Source organism: Geotrypetes seraphini, chromosome 1 (assembly GCF_902459505.1).
Source record: "Geotrypetes seraphini chromosome 1, aGeoSer1.1, whole genome shotgun sequence".
NCBI lineage: Eukaryota > Metazoa > Chordata > Amphibia > Gymnophiona > Dermophiidae > Geotrypetes > Geotrypetes seraphini.
In genome coordinates, this window is record NC_047084.1 from 455015442 (window position 1) to 455041898 (window position 26457).

A 26457-nucleotide genomic window follows, 5' to 3' on the forward strand; every position below is an offset into this window, starting at 1 on the left:
GAGAAGAACTATGCCCACAGAGGAAACACATACAACAGATCCTCCCATTGGCCATGGTTGAACCAGAGCATCCAGGCCTTCAGCCTGACTGTCTATGCGACGACTAAAGAAGCGGGGTACTTTGGCATTCACACTTGTGTCCAACAGGACCATGAGGGGCGGACTCCAAGACTGCACTATCAACTGAAAAGCCACCTGGCTTAGACACCACTCTCCGGGATCTAGAACATGACAACTTAGGAAGTCTGCTTGAACATTCTCCACTCCGGCTATGTGGGATGCTGATAAGTCTTGAAGGTACAACTCCATCCAGACCATGAGCAGATATGCCTCCTGTGCCACCAAAGTGTTCCAGGTGCCCCCCTGATTATTGACATAGGCCACCACCGTGGCATTGTCTTACAGAACCCTGACTGACTTTCCCATCAGAAAGGACTGGAAGGCCATCAACGCCAGATGGATGGCTCTGGTCTTCAATACATTGACTGACCAAGAAGCCTCCTCTGTGGACCAGGTGCCCTGAGCTGAGTGACCTAGACACTGAGCTCCCCAACCGAGAAGACTGGCATCCGTGAGCAACACCATCCACTGCGCCAGGTCCAGACTCGCACCTATAAAATGGGGGGCCTGGAACCACCAACGAAGACTGTCGCAAGCTAAGTCCGGAAGCAGAATAGGGTGATCCAGACTGTGTCTCTGAGGCGACCACCATCGAAGAAGAGCATACTGAAGAGGACGTATGTGGGTCCACAACTACCTCACTACATCGAGAAAGGCTGCCCTCGACCCCAAAACTTGGAGGTGAATCTGAGATTGTAAATTGCTTACCCGGGCCTCTGGAAGGAAGACCATCCCCAAGGAGGTGTCAAACAGGACCCCCACCACCCAAGCCGAGACCAGAGTGCTCTCCTGCAACGACTTGGCACGAATCAACCAGTCGTCCAGGTAGGAATGAACAAGAATGCCCTCTTTTCGCAACGTCGCTCCAAAGACCACCATCACCTTGGTGAACGTCTGGAGCCGTGGCCAGACCAAAGGGAAATGCACATAACTGATTACGTTGCCCCAAAATCGCAAAATGCAAGAATCGATGATGGGAGGCCCGAATAGGGAACAAAAAGGGGAATCAGGAGTCCAAACACAAAAATCCAACAGTGCTAAGAGGGGATCTGCTACCGGAGATTGAGGAAGACTGGATCAGTAGAAGGGAAGCTATACTGATATACAAGTTTGATCTCAGTCTCCACCTGCTGGTAGCAGTGAGGTATAATACCCATCTGTAAGGAATTATACTGGTTTATCAAGCGATACAGAAAAAAAAGTTTTTTTTAACCGAAGTAACTAAGAAAAGCGAAAGAAGAAAATAAAACACAAAAATGACTAAAAAGTCACTAATGCGAGAGCGGGAAGGCAAAACAGTTTTCAATGGCCGTTGAAACACATCTTAGCTCCACAGAAACTAAGAAACTGAGGGCGGGAAGGCACTCGTGCATACGCGGTGCGGGCTGATTGCAAACTTTCTAATACTTAACGTTGCGATTTACTTTTCAAATGTCTGTACCAGGGCTCCAACGGTGACGTCACCCATATGTGAGAATATGCTGCCTGCTTGTCCTGGGATAATGTATACTTTGTAGGAAAGGTAAAAGAGGGGAGCTATGAGAGAGACATTTAAATACCTACATGGCGTAAATGCGCATGAGTCAAGTCTCTTTCAATTGAAAGGAAGCTCTGGAATAAGAGGGCATAGAATGAAGTTAAGAGGCGATGGGCTCAGGGGTAATCTAAGAAAATACTTTTTTACAGAAAGGGGGGTAGATGTGTGGAACAGTCTCCCAGAAGAGGCGGTGGAGATGGAGACTGTGTCTGAATAATGGTTATTGTGCATGGGCAAACTGGATGGGCCATTTGGCTTTTATCTGCCATCATGTTTCTAGGTTTCTAAGTGAACCACAAAAGAATGTCAATCCCTGAACACCCATCTTCCACCTTGTTTCCATGACTTTGCAATAAACTAAAAAACTGTCAAAGTAAATATGGCCATTGCCCAAGCTCCAGACCTTATATGTAACTACAATCTTTTTGAACAGTACCAACCTGCTGTCTTTAACCCAATTAGACTACAGAGTTTTAGTCTGCTGGTCCCAACCAAGCTATTCAATTATCTCTATCACTATAACTTTACTACACCTTTGCCATTTCTTACCACATTTAGGATGTAATCCATGAGTGGAATAGGGATCCGCTCCTCTGTTCCAACAACCCTGTAGAGACAAAAATGTACCTTAACCAGAAGCTGCATGTTGTTATATGTAGGAAACATTAGAATCTGGGAAGTTTGGCAGCACACTTTCATTCTATGGTGAAAACTTAAAGCTCTGAAAAGAACAGACTCATCAGTACTTTCCAATGTAAAACTCCTTCCCTGAAATAGTAGAAGTTAGTACTCTCCAGCTGCATGCATAGCCAAACATCTCCTGAGAAGTAGAAACATGAAAGTTAAAAAGTACTTCAGTAAAGCAACTCCACATTTAAAATCACACTAGGAGGCAGTTCAGGCAACTTTAGTTATTCTACTATTTTCAATGAACACATAAGAGAGAGTTTTCTTCCTAAAACAAAATTGGCTCTGCAGCAAGGGGCAGTCATTTCAGCACCCTAACAGGGCCCTGTTATTGAGAAGAGGGGGGGAGAAGAAGGTTGGACAACAGGTAGCTGGCAAACGATTAGAAGCCACAATAATGTTTTGTTTAAAAAAAAAACAAAAAAACGGTTCTGCAACAGCAGACAAAAAAATAAAGTTTAAGACTTTTGCATGCCAAGAACTTAGTGAGCAACAACCTGATCTAGAGAATGATCTGGGTACAAGTTTTTTCCCATCCCCGCTCTATTCCTTAAAGCTCCGTCCTCCATCTGCATAAGCCTCAAACACTTTAAAATCATAAGTATTTGAGGTTTGTGCGGTCAAGGCAGAACTTACAGGAATTGGGTAGGGACAGGGACAGTGAAAAAACTCACAGGAAGGGAAATTGAGTTCCTGCAGGGACGGGGACAAATTTGTCCCCATGTCATTCTCTAATCTGAACAAAGAATCACCCCACTGCCTAGCAACAGTGTAAACTAGAAAGACATGGACAAGAAACTGAATTTGGACCTATGCTTAAGAAATAGCACAGTTACTTACCGTAACAGTTGTTATTCAGGGACAGCAGGCAGATATTCTCACACATGGGTGACGTCACCGACGGAGCTCCGCAGCGGACAGCCTCGAAAGCAGACTTGCTTGAAGATCTTTATAAGAGTTTCCGAATGCTGCATCGCACATGCGTGAGTGCCTTCCCGCCCGAACTAGGGGGCACATCTCCTGTGAAGATCCTCAGTTCAGATACCTAGCTAAGAAGCCAAAGAGGGGAGGCGGGTGGGTTGTGAAAATATCTGCCTGCTGTCCCTGGATAACAACTGTTACGGTAAGTAACTGTGCTCTATCCCAGGACAAGCAGGCAGCATATTCTCACACATGGGTGACCTCCAAGCTAAGCAGAAAGGGATGGAGGGAAAGTTGGCAATTCAAGAAAAAAGATTTTGCAAAACAGATCGGCCAAAATGGCCATCCCGCCTGGATAAGTTATCTAGATAGTAATGAGAAGTGAACATATGAACCGAGGACCAATTGGCAGCCTTGCAAATTTCCTCAATAGGCGTTGATCTGAGGAAAGCTACAGAGGCCGCCATTGCTCTAACTTTATGGCCCGTGACTCGACCCTGCAGAGGAAGACCAGCCTGGGCATAGCAGAAAGAGATGCAAGCAGCCATCCAGTTGGAGATGGATCGCTTGGAGACAGGACGTCCCAACCTATTTGGATCGAAAGAGATGAACAGTTGAGGAGATGTTCTGTGAGGCTCAGTGCATTGCAAGTAAAAAGCCAAAGCACGTTTGCAGTCCAAAGTATGGAGCGTCACTTCTCCAGGGTGAGAATGAGGTTTTGGAAAAAATACCGGCAAAACAATAGACTAATTGAAGTCTGAAACCACTTTAGGCTAGAATTTTGGATGAGTACGGAGGACCACCTTGTCATGGTGGAAAACGGTGAAAGGTGGGTCCACAACCAAAGCTTGTAACTCATTAACTCTTCGAGCAGACGTGAGAGCTATGAGGAAGACCACTTACCAAGTGAGATACTTGAGATGAGCTTTATTAAGTGGTTCAAATGGAGGCTTCATTAGTTGAGCTAAAACAACACTGAGGTCCCAAACCACCGGAGGCGGTTTAATCGGTGGATGAACATTAAAAAGTCCCTTCATAAATCGGGAAACTACAGGATGTGCATAGAGAGGTTTCCCATCAAGAGGCTGATGAAAAGCAGCAATAGCACTAAGATGAACTCAAATGGATGTAAATTGAAGTCCAGAGTGTGATAAGTGAAGCAAATTCTCCAAAACAGAAGCCAAGGAGGTAGACATTGGCTCTAGCTGACGTGTGGAACACCAAGCAGAAAATCTAGTCCATTTCTGGCCATAACAAACTTATTGCACTTCTTCGAAGGAATTAACAAACGGATGGACAGAGGAGACCCCATAGACATCATATACCTTGATTTCCAAAAAGCCTTTGACAAGGTGCCTCACGAGCGTCTACTCCGGAAACTGAAGAACCATGGAGTGGACGGAGACGTACATATATGGATCAGAAACTGGTTAGCGGGTAGGAAACAGAGGGTAGGGGTGAAGGGGCCACTACTCGGACTGGATGAGGGTCACGAGTGGTGTTCTGCAGGGCTCAGTGCTCGGGCCGCTGCTATTTAATATATTCATAAATGATCTAGAAACAGGCACGAAGTGTGAGATAATAAAATTTGCAGACGATACAAAACTATTTAGTGGAGCTGGGACTAAAGAGGAATGCGAAGAATTGCAAAGGGACTTGAACAAACTGGGGGAATGGGCGGCGAGATGGCAGATGAAGTTCAACGTTGAGAAATGTAAAGTATTGCATGTGGGAAACAGAAACCCGAGGTATAACTACACGATGGGAGGGATATTATTGAATGAAAGTAACCAAGAAAGGGACTTGGGGGGGTAATGGTGGACATGACAATGAAGCCAACGGCACAGTGCGCAGCAGCCGCTAAGAAAGCAAATAGAATGCTAGGCATAATCAAGAAGGGTATTACAACAAGGACGAAAGAAGTTATCCTGCCATTGTATCGGGCGATGGTGCGCCCGCATCTGGAATACTGCGTCCAATATTGGTCTCCATACCTTAAGAAGGATATGGCGTTACTCGAGAGGGTTCAGAGGAGAGCGACACGTTTGATAAAAGGGATGGAAAACCTATCATACGCTGAGAGATTGGAAAAACTGGGTCTCTTTTCCCTGGAGAAGAGGAGACTTAGAGGGGATATGATAGAGACTTATAAGATCATGAAGGGCATAGATAGAGTAGAGAGGGACGATTCTTCAAACTTGGAAAAGTTGAAAGGGGACAGATTCAAAACGAATGCTAAGAAGTTCTTCTTTACCCAACGAGTGGTGGACACCTGGAATGCGCTTCCAGAGGGCGTAAAAGGGCAGAGTACAGTACAGGGGTTTAAGAAAGGATTGGACAATTTCCTGCTGGAAAAGGGGATAGAGGGGTATAAATAGAGGATTACTGCACAGGTCCTGGACCTGTTGGGCCGCCGCGTGAGCGGACTGCTGGGCATGATGGACCTCAGGTCTGACCCAGCAGAGGTATTGCTTATGTTCTTATGTATGTTCTTATAACACTGTCGAGTGGAAGGCTTCCTGGAAGTGACCAAAACATCTCAAACAGACTGGGAGTAGTGCGAGGAGTCAATCAGGCCGAAAGGTACCAAGCTGTTAAGTGTAGAGACTGCAGATTGGGATGAAGTAAAGAACCTTGACTCTGAGTAAGGTCCGGATAAAAGGAAGGCAACAATTTCAGAAAATGATTGAAATAGGTGGTAAAAACGTAATTATAATTAAGAATTCTCTCAGCCATCATGGAGTTCTGGTACAATCGACATCCAAATTTATCCATGGTCCGACCTTCCCTGCCTGGAGGAACTGCAGCAGAAAGTTTAGAAGGATGAGCCTTCTTCAAGGATGATTCCACCACCAAAGACTGATGTGACAATTGACATTTTTAAAATCCCTTGCAGGGTACAGTGAGGTAGCGGGATTCCAATTTGGAAGGAATGGCCGTAATAGAGTAAGGAGTTTCCATGTTCTTCATGAAAGTCTGCTTAAGAACTGGAGTCATAGGCAACCTCAAGGTCTCTTTAGGTGGATGAGGCAGCTCCATGTCAGCCAAGTATTCTGGGGTATACTTGGAGTCAGAATGAAGATCCAATTGAAGAGCTTTCCCCATATCAAAGACAAATTTGACGAAAGAAGTGGACTTCGAGGCTGAGGCATCCTCGGGGGAGGCAGAGCGAGACCTAGGAACCACGAGTAGGATGGAGAAGTCTCTCTAGAATATTGAGACAATGGCTCCGAGTCCAAGCGCACCATGATCGAAGAAGCTGCACTGTCTGCATGGGGTGGAGTCAGCGAATGCTTGCGCTTCAAGCTCCTTGACGGCGAGGTCCTCGGGATTCGAGGCATTGAGTGCGTCGAGGCAGGAGGGGAAGAGTCTCACAAAGTAGGCCTCAATGGAGGGGTCCTCGATCTTGATAGTCTCGGAGGAGAAGTAGTCGAGGCACTTCGAAGATGAGACCGCTATTTCAATTTGGAGGAGGTCTCGGGACGCACTGAAGTGGAAAGCTTCGGATCCTTTTGAAGCTTGGAAGCAAGGTGCTTCGATGGCTTCGAGCGATGCTTCGACCGAGGCAGTGGAGACATCGATGGAGGCTCAGGTGAAGTGGCAGAAGACGAGAGACGATGGAGCTTCCAAGACCTGCCTCGAAGCACCTCGACAGGAGGCTCAGACTGCTGCCCAGGCTGGTTTACAGGAAGCAGGGTCGAGGATGGGACAATTTGAGCCACTATCGAGGAAATTTGAGTGGTCAAGATGGACTTTAACATGTCCTCGAACATCGGCACCGAGACAAAGAGATCAGGTCTCATAGGTGCAGCAGTGCGCTCCAAGAGGGTGACCTCGAAGATGAGTATTCCCGAGGCTTGGAGGCACGCTTAGCTGGAGGTCTCGAGGAGGCGGACAAAACCGGAGGCACGGTTTGCGGGGCCTGAGACTCTGGTGGCTTCTTAGGGACGGTACCTGAAAGAGGCAGGAGACTTACCCACAGAAGCAGACTTCAACGAAGGAGCCGACGAGGCCTTCAAAACCGAGGACGCCGAGGTCTTCGAGGTCGAGACCTGCGTCGAAGGTGAGGTTTTCAACTCCGAGGCCACACCCAAAGTCGAGGCCTTTGAGACCGAAGGTGTCCCCAAGGTCGAGGTTTTCTCGGGCTCTATGGTGCAAAAAAGTTGTTCAAAACGGGGACAACAGCGACGAAAGGCACGAGGCTGCAGGGTCAAGCAGCAGTGACAATCTTCAGGGCAATGTCTGGGCCCCAAACAAACCATACACCGACTATGAGGGTCGGTGATGGAAATGGTCCTGCCGCACTGATAACAACGTTTAAGCCCGGTAAGAGGCCGGGACATAGAAAAAACAAAGTCCGTACCGAGCGAGGTGTGGGGTTGGCCTAGGCCCAAAGCCCACGCACCGGACGGCCAAAAAAATAACGAAAGAAAAGAATATTATTATTATTTTTATTTTTTTTTACGTTTTTATATCGAAGAAAGAAAGGAAGACGCGAACACAGCGACCAAATAACAAATATAGCCACGGTGAAGAGAAGGCACGAAGGCTGCAGAGCTAAGACGAACAGGTCTTCTTGGCTCCACGGAAATTATTGAACTGAGGATCTTCATAGGAGATGCGCCCCCTAGTTCAGGCGGGAAGGCACTTGCGCATGCGCGATGCAGAACTCGGAAGCTCTTATAAAGATCTTCAAGCAAGTCTGCTCTCGAGGCTGTCTGCTGCGGGGCTCCATCGGTGACATCACCCATGTGTGAGAATATGCTGCCTGCTTGTCCTGGGTTAATAAGAAATTTGTTTTGCAGCACCAAAATAGCAGCTCAGTTTACTAGAAACTCAACTTCAAAAATGTATATTGGACTAAAAACACTACTAGCATTGTGCTTTTAAACAGAAACCAGAACCTAATCTAATATCATGAAGGCATAACCAGGAAATAAAACAAATCTTCTCCCAAGCCCACGGATACTGATATGTTGGCGTTTGTCCTAAAATGAGCCAGTGCAAGCAACTTGACACTTGTTCACCCTATGTTATACAATGTGTTATTGTTCACAGCATACGTATTCAAACATCCCAACAGCCAGTGTTGGATATCCACATAGGGAAGCATTACTAATATGGTACCTACCACATGATTCTGTTCTGTGAAAATAAAATCCATTCCACATATATCTACTATAAAACGGAAGCAGGTGTAGATGCATATGCCACAATGCAACAAGGGCAACTAGGGAGTTACTGCAACCAACAGCACAAAAAGTACAGTTACTCACCATAACCGTTGTTATCTAGGGACAGCAGGCAGATATTCTCACATATGGGTGATGTTATCCACAAAGCCCCGGTACGGACACTTTAAAAGTGCATCGCCACTTTAACAATTTTAGAAAGTTTGCGATAGCCCACACCGCGCATGCACGAACGAGTGCCTTACCCCCAAGATCGGCACGCGGCCTCTCAGTCCAGTAAGCCACCTAAGAAGCCGATGAGGGGAGGTGGGTGGGTTGTGAGAATATCTGGTTGCTGTCCCTGGATAACACCTATTACGGTAAGTAACTGTGCTTTATCCCAGGACAAGCAGGCAGAATATTTGGTGACAGGTCAAAAGTGCGCGCCGACAAAGGCGCGCTGAGACAACTGAGCGCAAGGCGGAAGCCCGCACCGAAGAAAAACAGTGTTTTAAGGGGCTCCAACGGGGGGGGGGGGGGGGGGGGTTTGAGATCGTGCCGGAGTTGGGGGGTTTGTAACCCCCATTATACTGAAAATGTCACTTTTTCCCTAAAAAACAGTGAAAAAGTTAAGTTTCCAGTATAATGAAGGGGGGTTACAACCCCACAAACCCCCCCACAACGCCGGCGCGATCTGTATTCAATAAAGTGTGGGGGGGGTTTCCCCACCAACACCCCCTGTCTGAGCCCCATATAACACTGTTTTTCTTCGGCGCGGGCTTCCGCCTTGCGCTCAGTTGTCTCAGCGCGCCTTTGTTGGCGCATGCTTTTGACTATGAACCGAATATTCTCACATATGGGTGGCCTCCAAGCTAATCAGAATGGGATGGTGGGAGTGTTGGTCTTTAGGAAAATAAATTTTGTAATACTGATTGGCCAAAGTGGAATCTTTTTCCAGACGGGATGGGCAGACAGTAATGTGCTGTGAATGTATGAACTGAGGACCAAGTAGCAGCTTTCGTCAATAGGAGTAGATCTAAGGAAAGCTACTGAAGCTGCCATAGCTCCAACCTTATGGGCTGTGACACGGCTCTCCAGTTGCAGCCCAGCCTGACCATTACAGAACGTTATACAGGAAGTCAGCCAGTTGGAAATCACTCTTTGAAAAAGAATACCTAATGTGACCATACGTCCCGTTTTGAACGGGACCGTCCCATTTTCAGATACCCTGTCCCGTTGTCCCCACGCACAGCTTCGGGATGCCGAAACGTCCCGTTTTCAGAGACAGCGTCCTGAAGCTGTGTGTGGGGACAACGGGACAAGCGATCACTTCCCCTCCCTGCTGCGCCAAAGCCAGCCTGTATCCCTCCCTTCAGCGCCGAAGCCTGGCCTACCACCGATCCAAACCATTCCCCCCCGGTCCGCCACCGCAACTGAAGAAAAGGAAGGGCCAGGCACCAGCACACAAACCTTATTCCCGACATCAATTTTGACATCAGAGAGGAAGTTCAAGGCCAGCCAGTGAGGGGGACATAGGGAGGAAGGAAAGAGAGATAGAAGCAGAGAAAGGGGGGGGGGGGGTTTGTAAGCAGAAGAAATACGAGAGAGAGAAAGGCCTGGACCAAAGGGGAAAGACAGGAGGCAGATGCAGGATTATGTGAGGTGCAGAGAGAAGGGGGAGAGACCCTGAACCCTGAGGAAGAGCAGAGAGATGCAAGATCATAACAGAGGAGGGAGAGAGAGGGAGACCTGGAACAAAGGTACAAAGAAGAACTGACACTGAATCTGGGGAGGGTAACAGAGGGAAAAGAGAGACACCTGGACCCAAAGGGGATGGGGATGGAGAAAGAAAGAGAGAGACCTGGACCCAAAGGGGATGGGGCTAGAAATAGGAAGCAAGAAAGAAATATTGGATGAACAGTGAGAAAGAAGTGCAACCAGAGACTCATGAAATCACTAGGCAACAAAAGGTAGGAAAAATTATTTTATTTTCAATTTAGTGATCAAAATGTGTCAGTTTTGAGAATTTATATCTGCTGTCTATATTTTGCACTATATCTACAACTGGACCTGAGCAGTGTTTTCGATCTACTCGACCACGACATTCTCCTAGACTGCCTTGCCTACATTGGCATCTCCGGCCAGGTCCTTAACTGGTTCAACGGGTTCCTACGGAACAGATCTTAGAGTATTTAAAAACGATTCCTTCTCCTACTCCTGGGAAAACGCCTGCGGTATGCCACAGGGCTCCCCCCTGTCCCCCACCCTGTTCAATATCTAACTCAACTCCCTAGGAAACCTCCTGCAAAGCCTCAAGCTAAAATTCTTTATCTACGCGGACGACATTACCATAGTCATCCCTCTAACCAGTTTCACTCAAGAACTCCTTAACTCCCTCACAAGCATACTTAGTCAGATAGAACTCTGGATGCTATCCTACAGATTAAAACTAAACCCAGACAAAACAAAATTCTTCCTAGCAACCCCCAAAGACAAAATCAAAGACACCACAATTCAAGTAAAAGGATCCACATTCCCCCTTGAACAAACTTTAAAAGTACTGGGTGTAACACTAGACAAACATCTATCCCTCGAGAAACACACTGATATCACAGTCAGGAAAAGTATCTCGACACTATGGAAACTCCGCACCATAAAAAAATACTTAGACGACTCTTCATTCCGCCTTTTAGTACAATCCTCCATCCTCAGCATACTAGACTACTGCAACATCATCTACTTGAGCTCCTCAAAGAAAACCATCAGGAGACTAAGGATGATCCAGAACACCACTGTCCGCCTCATATTTGACCTGAAAAAATGGGACCATATCACCCCTTTCTATCACAAACTCCACTGGCTCCCTCTAGAATCTAGAATCATGTTCAAATTCGCCTGTTTTTGCTACAAAACAATATTTGGTTTATCCCCAAGCTACATCACCCCCCACTTCACCCTTAACCACAACTACAAGAACTCCCGTAAAATTCAACTCTTCGCCTTCCCCTCCCTAAAACTATGCCACTCAAAAAAATTCCTCGACAAAACCTACGCCTTCCAAGCCGCCAAACTAAACCCCTGGCTAGCCCAAATGGTCCTCAAGGCCTACAACTACCTTGACTTTAGAAAACTACTCAAAATTCACCTATTTCGAGACCAAGACCCTTAATGCCCCTTTTCTATCCTCCTTCTCCCTCCCCTTCTGATCTACTCCCCTCCCCCGTCTCCCTCCTCTCCCCCCTACTTCTCTCCTTGCTGTTCGCAACTTTACGATCAATTTGATATGTAACCACTTGTAACTACTCTCTCCTTGCTGTTTGCAACTCTATGATCAATTTGATATGTAACCACTTGTAATCTCTGTCTAACTAATGTGAACCACCTAGAACTCTTCAGGGTATGGCGGTATACAAAAATAAAGTTATTATTATTATATCTGTCTAACTAATGTGAACCACCTAGAACTCTTCAGGGTATGGCGGTATACAAAAATAAAGTTATTATTATTATATCTGTCTAACTAATGTGAACCACCTAGAACTCTTCAGGGTATGGCGGTATACAAAAATAAAGTTATTATTATTATATCTGTCTAACTAATGTGAACCACCTAGAACTCTTCAGGGTATGGCGGTATACAAAAATAAAGTTATTATTATTATATCTGTCTAACTAATGTGAACCACCTAGAACTCTTCAGGGTATGGCGGTATACAAAAATAAAGTTATTATTATTATATCTGTCTATTTTTCTATAGTTACTGAGGTGACATTGCATATTTTAAAGTCATCTGCCTTGACATCTTTGAAACCCCCCCAAATATAAATAATTAACATTTTCTCTGCGCATAGTGTGCTTTGTGAGGTTTTTTTTAATTTTATGGTTAGCATTATGAATTAAGTTATTATGTATACATGAAAAATTGAATGAAAGAAATTGGGGGTGGGATTGGGGCAGGACTGAAAATTAATAGATGTCCTGTTTTGATGAAAAAAATTTCATGGTCATTTAAGGATGCCCCAATTTGTTAGGAACAACAGAGACAAAAAGTTGAGGAGATGATCTATGCAACTTTGTTCTGTCAAGATAATAGGCCAAAGCTCATTTGCAATCCAGAGTATGAAGAGCCGCTTCCCCTGAGTGAGAATGAGGCTTAGGAAAAAACACTGAAAGTACAATTGACTGGTTGAGATTAAATGCAGTGACGATTTTCGGCAGAAACTTAGGATGTGCGCGAAGAATCACTTTCTCATGGTGAAACACTGTAAAAGGTGGGTCTGCCACTAACGCTTGAAGTTCACTTACTCTTCTGGTAGAAGTGAGTGAAATGAGAAAAATGACTTTCCAGGTAAGATACTCGAGATGAGCCGTAGATATTAGTTCAAATGGAGGCTTCATCAATCTGGCAAGCACTACATTGAGGTCCCATATGATCTACAAACTCAGGGAAGCTATAAAAAGATTGATATGGAATTTGGAATTATGTATGGAAGTAAGGTAAGATTAGGAACTCTCAATGTGAAAAGACTCAATATACCTCGAAAACGTCAGTTGCTTTTAAAAGAAATAAAAAGGCTGAAATTAGATATTTGTTATGTACAAGAAACTCACTTATCAAAAAATGGGAGAAAAGATGATTCATTTTAAAGATTATCCAGTGAGAGTTTGGGCCTCTAATAAAAAGGAGAAAAAGAAAACAGGGGTAGGAATATTATTTGAGAAAAAATTGAAAATAGTATCAAAGGAGGAATGGAGAGATGATGGAGGCAGATGGATCATCTGGGTGGGGGAAATAAACGGTAGAAAGGTAACATTGGTGAATCTTTATGCACCCAATAATTATCAAGGGAAATTTTTAGAAATCCGTACGAACATAATTTTAGAAAAACAGGAAGGATTATTGTTGGTAGGAGGGGATTTCAATTTGGTTCTGGACCCTCATTGGGATTCTACGAGTACTAAAAGTGATAGAACTAAAAAAGATAGGAAATTATTAAAAAGATCTTTGGAAGTATTAAATTTATCAGATGGATGGAGGAGTATACTGCTAGAAAGAGATTATATCTACTACTTTCCACCACACAAAGTGTACTCTCGAATTGATATGATTTGGATTGATAAATCCCTAGGAGGTAGGATAATAGATACAAAATAGATACAAATAGAAGAAACTAGCTGGACAGACCATTCCTCAGTCTGGATGGATATAATATGGGGTTACTCTAACATAGGGACACAATATTGGAAATTAAATGATATGCTATTAAAAGATCCCAAGGTAGTACAGAAAATAGAACAATCTATTAGAAATTTTTTAGCGAATAATAGTATTGACCACTATTCACCTATTACGATCTGGGAATCTTTAAAAAAAACTGTCCTAAGGGGAGAACTGATTTCTATAGCTTCATATAAGAAAAAGACCCGGGAAAAGGAAGAAAAAAAGATTAAGAGAAAAGTTGATGGGATTAGTAACACAACTTAAAAAGGGAATCAATGGGGAACAGATTATGGCCCAAATTAAAGAGACTCGTATGACTTTAGGAAAATTGGAGGACGAAGCCATTCAATTTAATTTAAATCGCCTCAGACTTAAACATTATGAATCTGGGAATCGGGCACGTAAAATTTTAGCACACCGTATCAAAGTTCAACAACAACAAAGTAATATTATGGGGATACGATCTGAATATGGCGACCTTTTAACAGAAGAGAAGGAGATTCAGGATAGATTTATGGCATTTTATAAGAAGTTATATACATCAGAGTACCAAGGAAAGGAAATATCATTGACACAATACTTGTCTCAGTTAGAATTAAATAAGCTTCAAGACTGAGAGGTTCAGAGTCTAGATGAAGATATAACTGAAGACGAGATACGCGGTGTAATACATCAAATTAAATCAGGCAAATCTCCAGGATTGGATGAATTTACAGAAATGTTCTATAAAAAATTTATATCTTACTAGTCTTTAAGCCCGTTACATTAACGGGTGCTAGAATATATGTATGTCTGTCTTTCTTTCTTTCTGTCTCACTCCCTGCCCTTGTGTCTTTCTTCTTTTCTTTCTGTCTCCCTCCTATTATTTGTCTTTCTTTCTATTTGTCTGTCTTCCTGCCCCCTATGCAGCATTTATCTCCTCTTGTCCACTTTCCTGTACAGTTGCCATATCAGCATTCCCTCTCCCTCCATTTCCTTGTGCATCAGCATTTCCCCCTCCCTACTTCCCTGTGCAGCATTTTCCTACCTCCCCACTTCCCTGTACAGCAGCTGCAGCAGCATTTCTTCCCCTGTCCATTTTCCTGTGCAGCAGTGAGAGCCGGGTGAGAGCGGTGACCCTCAGCTGTGTTTTGTTTTGTTTTTTAGTTGAAAGCCGCCGCTGCAGCTCCTCTCTCGATCCTGGTGCGGTTCGAGAGAGGAGCCAGTACCATGCAGTGAGAGGCGGGGGTGAGGAAGGCCGTCGAAGTTGTGTATTTTTTTTTTTTATTTGAAAGCCACCGCCGCCGCAGCTCCTCTCTCGATCCTGGTGCAGTTCGAGAGAGGAGCCGGTACCATGCAGTGAGAGGCGGGGGTGAGGAAGGCCGCTGAAGTTGGGGTTTTTGTTTTTTTTTAATTTGAAAGCTGTATGCACAGTGAGAGCCGGTGAGAGCCGCACAGTGAGAGCCGGGGCCGTGCATGCGCACTCCTGTTTCCGCGACGGATCAGGGAACATGACTTTTGAGTGCGCATGCGCAGCCTAGCATTTTATATTAGATGTAACTCCTCTTTTAGCAAAATTATTTAATAACCTAAAAGATAGAGAAGAATTGCCATATTTTATGAGACTAGCCGGAAATCACAATATTACCTAAAACAGGGAAAGATAAAATCTATTGTGCTAGCTACAGACCCATCTATTTATTGGGAATTGATACAAAAATTATGGCAAGAGTTCTTGCTAATAGATTGGCATTATTTATGCCATCACTTATCCAACCGGACCAGGTAGGTTTTATTACTGGGAGACAAGCTTCAGATGGGATTAGGAAGGTGTTAAACTTAGTATGGCGAGCTAAGAGAGAAAAAACTGGGTGGGTGGCAGTCTTGGTTGATGCTGAGAAAGCATTTAACGGAGTTGAATGAAGGTTTATGGATGCAGTATTGGCGCTCAGGGGCCTGGGGAAAAGATATAGGGATTGGATATTTACATTATATAATAATCCATTAGCATCTGTTAAAGTAAATGGATCCTATTCCCCCACATTTGAACATCAAAGAGGGACAAGGCAGGGTTGCCCGTTGTCTCCTCTGATTTTTGTATTAACTATTGAACCTTTAGCACAGAAAATTAGACAATCTCAACAGGTAAAAGGTCCGAGGGTAGCTGGCGAAGAACAAAAGCTCTCATTGTTTGCAGACGATATACTAGCTATTGTTGAGGCATCTGAGATCACCCTTAAAGACATTATGAGTGAATTTGGCCAATTATCAGGGTTTAAAGCCAATTTAAATAAGACGGAAGCGATGAATCTCTCAGCATCAATAGAGAAGATTACGGAATTACAAAGATCAGTTCCCCTGAGATGGGTAAACGGTCCTATACACAATTTGGGAATAATTTTGGGAGAAGATTGGACATCTCTGCTCCAAGAAAATTATATACTATTGGTCAAAGATATCCAGATAGATGGAATAGGTTATACATTTCATGGCTAGGTCGTATGGAAGTGCTAAAGATGATGATTCTCCCTAGGTTTCTTTATTTATTCCAAGCACTACCGATAGAAATTCCCAAATCAGTTTTTCCAAAAATGGAATAAAATGATATTTAGATTCATATGGGGTGGAAAACAGCCAAGGGTTGGAAAGTATTCAATGTTTAAATCTAAGATGGAAGGAGGATAAGGCTTACCTTCTTTGGAGAACTATTATAAAGCAGCACAGATGAAAGCAATAGTTGAATGGCATTCATCCCCTTTTAAGCTCTGGGTAAAGGTAGAACAAGCAATGTTAGATGGGGAAGATGGAATAAGAAAACTGAAATACCTACCATGGTTGGGAGAAAAAGAATTAATAAATATAAATAACCCTTTTACTAAATGCTCCCTGAAAATTTGGAAAAATGTTAGGAAAAAAAACTCACAGGTAGAGAAAAAAACATTATTTTTACCCCTATATTGCATACACAAGATTTCAAACCAGGCAGGGAGAGGGGAATGTTTAAGAAGTGGGAGGATAAAGGATTAGTATATTTCGGTCAAGTAGTTGAAGAAGGCGAGGTAAAAGCCTTTACAGATATTCAGGATTATTTTCATTTAGAAAGGAGGGGTCTCTTCCCTTATTTTCAGATAGAAAATTATATATTAACATATAAGATGAAGAATGATGGAATTTTAAAGAAATCTGAATTTGAAAAAAGGCTAGGAGAACCAGCAACCAAAGGGTGTATTTTGTGGTTATATAAAATTATAAATGATAAAATAACCAAAACATCATATATGAAAGCATGGGAAAAAGATTTAGGGAAAGAATGGTCAACAGAGGAGTGGGGGGTAATTACATTACACCATTTTCAGACAGCGAGGGCTGCCACTTTGGTGGAAAACGCTATTAAACTTCTAGTACTATGGTATATTACTCCGGTTTTAATTAGCAAATATACCAATCAGAGTGTTGCTAGCTGTTGGAAAGGATGCGGTGAAAGAGGTACATTTTATCATATGTGGTGGGATTGTCAAAAGATCCAGGAGTTTTGTATGCAAGTTTTTGAGTATATAAGCAAATTAATTCAGACTCCACTTAAGCCTAATCCCGAAAGGGCTTTATTGGGAGTAAGAAGAGACGGTTTAACATCCTCTCAATCTAAACTTTTAGACTTGACATTTATAGCTTCCAGATTAACATTAGGTCAACAATGGCGTATGTTAAATGTACCTACCTTGAGAGATGTAAGAGAACGCTTAGGATTAGTATGTGAAAAATATAGACTTTTTGCTATTTTAACTAATCAATGGGCAAAATTTAATGATATATGGGGGAGTTATATTGAACTGGAGAAACAAATGTTTGAAAGACTTATTTGATCATTTTGGTTTTTGGAATTAGACTTTTGGGGATGGGAGGAATGGTAATGTTCAAAATGTGCAATGACAAATTATTTTATTTTTATTAGTTTAACAACATTATAAGACATATTTACTTTAACTGTGTGTTGCATTGAATTTATTGTATTAGAAAATATTAAATAAAGAACTAAAAAAAAAAATACTTGATGAGCCATAGATATTGGTTCAAATGGAGGCTTCATCAATCTGGCAAGCACTACATTGAGGTCCCAGACTACTGGAGGTGGTTTGAGAGATGGTTTAATATTGAACCTAGAGACTAGAGGATGAGCAGTGAGAGGTATTCCCTCAACTGGTTGATAAAAAGCTGTGATAGCACTGAGATGGATTCTGATAGATGTAGACTTGAATCCATAATCAGACAAATGAAGAAGATAATCCAAGAATAATGAAACAGATGGATTTTGGATTATAATGATGGAGAAGACACCTGGTAGAGAAACGAGTCCACTTCTGCTGATAGCATTTGCTGAGTGGCAGGTTTCCTGGACGCTTCCGGAATAAGTCGAACAGGCTGAGAAAGGTGAAGTTCAGTTGGATTCAGCATGAGAGAGGCCTGTCAGGTGTAACAACTGAAGACTGGGGTGTAGAAGTACACCTTGACTCTGTGTGAAAAAAGATGGAAATATCAGCAGAGGCATTGGCTCCCTGGCACTGAGCTGAAGTAGAAGGGAGAACCAAGGCTGCCTGGGCCACCGAGGAGCTATGAGAATCATGGTGGCGGCCTCCTGCTTGACTTTGAAAAGAGTCTTTAGAATGAGAAGCTTAGGTGGAAACACATAGAGAAACTTGTGTGTCCAATCCAGCAAAAATGCATCCAGCTCCAGGCAGTGAGGTGAGTAAAGTCTGGAACAGAACTGGGGCAACTTGTTGTTTTAGGGAGATGCAAACAAGTCCACTTGAGGAGTGCCCGAATGAGCTAAGATGGGATGGAGAGCTGCAGAGTTGAGCGTCCATTCGTGATGTTGAAGAATTCTGCTGACCTTGTCTGCAAGTAATTCTGTTCCCCTTGAATGTAAACTGCTCTGAGGTAGATATTCCGAGCAATCGTCCAAAGCCAAATTCTTTGAGCTTCCTGGCAAAGAAGGAGAGATCCTGTGCCTCCCTGGCTTGTTTACATAGTTCATCACTACTTGATTGTCCGTGTGAAGCAGAAGGACTTGACTGCTTATGAGATGCAGGAAAGTCCTGAGAGCATAATAAATCACTCTGAGTTCCAGAAGATTGATATGGAACTTCTACTCTCTGGTGGACCAATGACTGAGTCTGAAGACCATCCAGATGTGCCCCCCAGGCATTTGTGGTCAAAACCTTTTGATGAGGAGGCATGTGAAACAGAAGACCTTTGGAGAGATTGGATGAGATCATCCACCACTAAAGCAACCGTCGCAGAGACAATGTCACAGAAATGTACTGCCAGAGAAGATCGGTTGCTTGAGACCACTGTGAGGCCAAAGTCCATTGAAGCATTGGAGCCTTGCCAGAGGAGTCGCACGAACCGTGGAAGCCATATGGCCCAGAACCACCATCATTTGTCTGGTTGAAATGGACTGGAGCTGTTCCACCTGATGACAGATTTGAAGGAAAGTGTTCTGACAATCCTGTGAAAGGAACGCTCTCATCGAGAAGATGTCGAGAAGAGCCCCAATGAACTGAAGCCTTTGCGACGGATGCTATGACTTGAGAAAGTTTATCTCGAAACCCAGATTTTTTTTTTTTTTTTTTTCCATTATTTTTTATTTTCAAATTTTACATAAAGTGTACAAAATATTAAAATACAATTGATAACTACATAGTATCACTTTTATATCTAATACATTATATATCTAAAATTGATTTTCCCCCTCACCCTCCCCCCACCCTTTTATTACTTTAATATAATATTTTTAATTTTCAAATTTTACAGAAAGTGTACAACATGTTAGAATACAATTGATGAATATTCAATAACACCTTTATATCTAATGCATTATGTTCTAAATAAATTTTATCCCCTCTCCCTCCCCTCACCCTTCTATTACTTTTCATTCCTACATTACATATTGTATAATATATTATAACATATTATGTAGAAATTATTTTCCTTACCCCCCTCCATGTGTGTCACAAAAAAGATCCTTAAAAGAAGAAAAGAAGAAGAGAAATCCTACTATTTATTCATTACAGTATTTTGTCAATGGCCCCCATATTTTTATAAATTTAGTATATGTCCCCCTTTGTATTGCTATTGTTCTTTCCATTTTAAATATATGACATATTGTATTCCACCAAAATGTATAATTTAGGTTGTTATAATTTTTCCAGTTGTTAGTTATATGCTGAATGGCAACCCCTGTCATAATTAATAAAAGCTTGTTATTTTCTGGTGATATTTGACTTTTTTTTCTCATCATCATTCCAAATAATATTGTATCATATGATATTGCAATATGATTTTCCATCAGTTTATTAATTTGTGGCCAAATTGAATTCCAAAAAGTTTTAATATAGGGACAATGATATAATAAATGATCTAATGTCCCTGGTTCTAGATTACAGTGCCAGCATTTATTGGACTTAGAACTGTCTAATTTTTGTAAACGTGTAGGGGTCCAAAAAGCTCTATGTAATAAAAAGAACCAAGTTTGTCTCATAGATGCTGACACTGTACATCCCATTCTCCAAGACCAAATTAGTGGCCATTGAGATGCATTAATCTGATGTCCAATCTCAATGCTCCAAATATCTCTTAGACCATTTTTTGGTTTTTTATTCAAATATCCAGATATTAATTTATACCACAATGCGGCTTGATGTCCTAGGAAGTCTGCTTGAAAACATAAGAACTTTAAACTATATTGATTATTTAATGTTTTCCATTCAGGGAACCCAACCTGAATGGCCTGCTTCAATTGCAACCATTTAAAACTTTGTGTTTTATTAAGACCAAATCTATGTTGCAATTGTGAAAAATCCAGCAGTTTACCTTCTGAAATAACATCGTCTAGAGATCTAATGCCTGCAATAATCCAGTTCTTCCAAAGGATTTGAGCTCCGCCAATTTTGATCTTGGAGTTTATCCATATAGATTGATTAGTTGATTTGTTTATTGGGATAGGTGTTAATTTATCAATAAATCTCAACGTTTTCCAAGTATCCATTAATATTTTATTTTCTCTGTATCTTCTAGGCATGTTGATACTTGGAAGATGAACTAAATTTAGGGGGAACATAAGGCGCCATTCTAAATATAACCAATCCGGTGCATTATCCATAAGTTCTGGGAGGATCCAATACATACCCTGACGTAGAATATAGGCTTGATGGTACCTATAGAAATTTGGAAAATTTACCCCTCCCTCCTTAATTGATTTTTGCAAAGTTACTAAAGCTATTCTAGGTGTTTTACCAAGCCAAAGAAATTTTGTTAAAATGCTATTAAGCTTTTTATAAAAGGACCCCTGAAAATAAATAGGTATCATACTAATTTGGTAGCAAACTACAGGCAACATCATCATTTTAATAGTTTGAACTCTTCCCCACCAAGAAATGTGTAATGGGTTCCATTGCTCACATAACTCCGTAACTTTTTTTAATAAATATTTTTCATTCTCTTTTACAGTATCTTCAATTGTATTTTTAACTTGAATGCCAAGATATTTAAATCCTTCTTCTTTCCATATGAATGGAAAAGTATCAAATAATCCTTTTACACAATGAACATTCAAGGGTATAATTTCAGATTTATTCCAATTAATTTTATAACCTGAGAATTTACCAAACTTATCAATTAATTCCAATAAAGAAGATAAGGTTGACTCTGGATTTCTCAAATAAAGCAAAATATCGTCAGCATAAGCCGAAATTTTATATTCCATATCTGAATATGGAATACCTTGTATCTCCCTCGTTTGCTGTATTGCTAACAATAAGGGTTCTAATACAACATCAAATAATAAAGGAGATAAAGGACAACCTTGTCTAACTCCCCTCTGCAATTGAAAACCATCAGATATCTTATTATTAATATTTAGTCTTGCAATCGGGAAGCTATACAATGTTTTTACCATTTGTATAAATCCAGAACCTATACCAAACCATTCTAAAGCCTGATACATAAAATTCCATTCTACTCTATCAAATGCTTTTTCAGCATCTAATGAAACTGCAAAAGCCGGTTCATCCATTTTTTTTGATAAGTTTAACATGTGAAACAATAGTCTAGAGTTATTAGAGGAATGTCTTTTAGCAACGAAACCCGTTTGATGCATATCTATAATATGTGGGAGAGCTTTGGCTAATCTCAAAGCCAAAATTTTCGCTAAAAGTTTGTTATCAACATTTATCAAAGATATTGGCCTGTAGTTTGAAACCAAAGTAGGATCTTTATTTGGCTTAGGCAAAACAATTATTATTGATTCAGCCATAGTACCTTTAATATTACCTTTTATAAGTTGTGTCTGATATAAATTTAGTAAATGTGGGGAAAGGATATTTTGAAATGTTTTATAAAATTCTACTGTATAACCATCACCACCTGGAGCGGATCCAACTCTAAGAGATCTCAATGCTGTTTCTAATTCTTTTAATGATATAGGTTCATCTAAACTCCGTTTTATATGATCAGGAACCTTAGGTCCATTAATTAAATCTAAAAAATTTTTTCCATCTTTTTGTCTCTCCAAATAAGGATCGGAAGAATACAGGTCCTTATAAAATTTTAAAAATTGTTTTAATATTATATTTGTTTGATTTGTTATTATACCATTATCATCTTTTATTCCATTAATATTAGTTCTTCTTTTTTTTGCTTTAAGGTAATTTGCCAATAATCTCCCCGCCTTATTAGAATTTCCATAATACACTGTTTGCTTGGAAAACAAATCTCTTCTTATCATTTTTGAAGTTAATTCATTATATTTACCTTTTGCTTTCAAAAGAGCTTGCAAAACTTCATATTCCCATTTACTTATCAATTTAGCTTCTAATATTTTTATTTCTTTTTCTAATTCTATATATTGTATTTTAATCTGTTTTCTAATAAAAGCTGAATATGATATAATATTACCCCTCATAGTTGCTTTAAATGCATCCCATACATTCTCTATAGATGTATCCTCCACTAAATTTATTTGAAAGAAATCGTTAATTTGTGTTTTAAAATTTTCCAAAAATTTGTCATCCACAAGCAATGCATTATCGAATCTCCAAAGAGGTCTACCATTCTCTAATTGATCTAAATGTAATTCTATCCATACTCCCGCATGATCCGAAATAATAATAGGATCTATGGAAGCTTTAATCACCTGTTGCACTTTATTTGTTGAAACAAAAATATAATCTATTCTTGAAAATGATTTATGAACCTGTGAACAAAATGAAAATTCCTGATCATTAAAATGAAGAATACGCCATATATCTTTCAAATCACATGACTGAACCAAATTATCTAAACCTAAAGATTTAATACTTTTACCAGGTTTTTTATCCAATAATGGATCCATTACAGCATTAAAATCTCCAGCCACCACTAAATTAGAAGTAGCCAGTGGTAATAACATATTCTGTAATTTTTTAAAAAATTCTGATTGATTCGAATTAGGGGCATATATATTAAACAACGTCAGGGCATCATTTCCCATACCTATATCAATATGTATCCATCTTCCATGTGGATCTGAATTTTTTACCTTAATCTTGGCCATACATTTTTTATTTATAAGAATTGCTACCCCTGCTTTTTTACCCTCTGCTGGAGCAAAAAAACATTCTTTTACCCACCCACCCGATAGTTTCTGTGATTCCTTTATACTAAGATGGGTCTCCTGCAGACAATAAATATCCGCATTTTGCTTTTTTAAAAATGTTAATACTTTTTTCCTTTTGATTACGTGATTCAGGCCATTGACATTAATAGAATATATCTTAAAAGACATTATACATTTTAATACTTCTCATTATAATCTTCTTCTCCTCTTCTTTCATTTTTAGAATACAAAATATGTTTTTCACGACACACATATTTACCCCTAAAGTATCTAAACCCTTGTTTATTTTTCCCTTAATCATTTTAGTAAATATTCTCATTTTCCCTCCCTTTCCCATCCAATATAATGGCTGCTTAAGGATACACATTGGAACTGTAACCCGAACATTCTCCTCCCTCCTAGGCAATCAATATTCAATCAATTTCCCCTTCTTCCTTAGTATTTTTATTTACATCATAAAATTTTATCTTAAACATATATTTAGTATTTTATCAATGTTTTTTCTATATCTTGTTCTTTCTTTCTTATAAATTTTTATTGTCTTTTCTTTGTATCATTTTTCCTTTCTTCAGATATTTCAATATTTCATACTTTTATAATTTTTCATAAAGTCATCAAAATCCATCTTAATGTTTTATGTTAAAATATCATAGGTTCTGGTTTAGCAAGAAAAGCTTTTAATTTTTCTGGATCCTCGAAATATAGGGATTTATCTCCAGATGATACTCTCATTTTTGCCGGATAATATAGACCGTATTTAAAACCTTTTTCTTTTAGCTGAGGTCTCATGTCTAATAGTCTCTTTCTTTTATTTGCTGTGTTTTTAGCAAAGTCCGGCAAAACCATATTCTGGATCCTTTATAATTTAGATTTTTGTCTTTTTTTGCAGCATTTAATATTTCTAATGCTTGTTGGTATCTAAGCATTTTGAAAATTAGCGGTCTTGGCCTGCCTTTGTTTTCTACATTTTTAACTGGAATTCTATGCGCCCTTTCTATTTCAAGTGGTTGTTTCAAGTCCAGTTGTAATATTTTTGGAATTAAATTTTCAAGAAAAAGGATAGCATTTTTCCCTTCTAAATTTTCTTGTATTCCAAAAAGTTTAATGTTTTTCCTTCTTCCTCTATTCTCATAGTCTTCCAGTTGATCTTTCAATTTATTTAATTCCAGGCTGTCATTTTTGCATCTATTTGATTCACTTTCTATAACCTCCATTTTTGATTCTAATTCAGTTGTTCTTTTGTTATTAACTTCCATTTGTCTGTGGATGTTTAAAATTTCTTCCTTCATTTCAGACATATTGGTTACAGTTTCCTTAAGCATTTGTTTAATTTGTCTTAGTTCTTCCATAACTTCTGCTTTACTCAATATGTCAGGCTCTTCAACAGGAAGTGGGATCTTGCTTGGTGTTATTTGATCTTGTTTCTGTCTTTTTGCAGACGTACCAGCCTCATTTTTGTTTTGTCTGGTACTTGCCATGTTGTTATTTTCTTTTTCTTGGTTTTACTTTCTTTATATTTATTAGGAGACACAATAGTCACTTTCAGTCACAATTCCCAGTAATCTGTCTTGTTTCAGTTTTTTACACAGTTATATCTTTTACAGCAATAGTTTTAGAACAGCATTGAAACTTTCTTTTTTCCTCCTTTGGCCAATTCAATTTTTTTTTTTATCAGCCAGCCCTCACTGTCTCTCTGTATCAGTCCAGAGAAAAACCAATAAGAAAAAATTATTTTCTTCTCAGACTTTTTTTTTTTTTCCTCTGGTTTGTTCACATACTTCAATATCTCGCCGCTTGTCTCTTTTTTTTTTCAAGTCTTCAATTGATGTCAATATCTCTATCAAATTGTCTCCATTGATGAATAAATCCTTTTTTTTTTTATTATTATCTGCCTCAATGCCGATCCAACGCTGAGAGAAAAGCAAACAAGAAGACTGGCTTCAGGCAAAAAATCAGTTAATCACTCAGGGCTCCGTTTCAGCTCTAATCTGGAAATGGCTGCTTCAAACCGCCACACTTAGGAATTCAACTGACAGCTTCCACATATTGGGAGTCAGGTCTCTCTTTTACTTTTTTTTTTTTTAAACATTAGTTAGTATTTTCCCCTTTAAACAACTCTCTTCACAGTTATAGCTTTGACAGCATTAATATTTAAAACTGCATTTAAACTTCTTTTTTCTTCCGTTAGCCAATTCAATTCAATTCTTTATCAGCCTTCCCTCACTGTCTCTCCACATCAGCACAGAGACAAGCCGTTAGAATCAGTTATTTATCTTTCCTTAGCACCTCTCTCTTCTGTGTCAGACCCCCTCAGTTAAACTTCAATAATTGCCGTTCTGAGAAAGCTGCAAATCTTCAAAAGCCTTCTCTCATTCTCTCAGCATTCAAATCGGCAAACAATATAATCTCACAGTCTTTTAACTTTTATGACCTCCAGTATCATCAGATTGTATTCGCTGACATTTCTTTTCCCTTTTTATATGTTATCTGTCTTGATGCTGCGCCGATTCAGCGCCGAGGGAAAACAATAAAAGTATCAATCAATTAGTCTCTCAGGGCTCCGACTCAGCGCTTCAAACCGCCACAGCCCAGGAATCTAGCTATCAACGGTCTCACATTGGGATCTGTCCCTTTTTCAATGTTAGTCAGTTAATAAAATTTTTTTTTTTACAGCTCTTCTCACTCTCGTGCCGTATCACCACACAGAAAGACCGGTAAAAATTAGTAGCTTTACTTTTCTCCTTCGCTTCAGATCTTTTCTGCGATTCTGGCAGGAAATGTTTTCAAATTATCTTTTATATATATTTAATTTGTTATCTTCAGCAATTGATTTCTTAAAAATCAAGTTGAAAGGGGAATTTTTTATTAATTTGTTGCCTATTTGAGAGGAGCTCCGTGATCACACGTCCATCTGTGTGTGCGGTAAGCCGAAACCCAGATTTTGAAGAAACAAGTCAATTGGTCGCAAGAACCACCTCTTGACATGAAGGGTCTTTTATGAGCCAATCACCCAGACAGGGGAAAACGTGAAGACCGTGGGACCTCAAGGCCGCTGCCGCCACCACAACCAGGCACTTGGTGAGGACTCTGGGTGAAGATGCCAGGCTGAATGGTAGGACCTTGTATTGGTAGTGGTGATGTGCCACTCAAAATCTGATGAATTTTCTG

General features: G+C 40.4%; 1 protein-coding gene across 7 annotated transcripts in view; it reads right to left on the bottom strand.

The window, feature by feature from the left end:
• Nucleotides 1–26457, bottom strand: part of HUWE1 (HECT, UBA and WWE domain containing E3 ubiquitin protein ligase 1) — a 779197-nt gene that overhangs the window by 573814 nt on the left and 178926 nt on the right. For all 7 annotated transcript variants that reach the window (XM_033921870.1, XM_033921880.1, XM_033921834.1 and 4 more), the window contains one exon: nt 2207–2264. In XM_033921870.1, coding sequence (XP_033777761.1) covers nt 2207–2264 — 58 coding nt within the window. The remainder of the gene's footprint in view (nt 1–2206; nt 2265–26457) is intronic.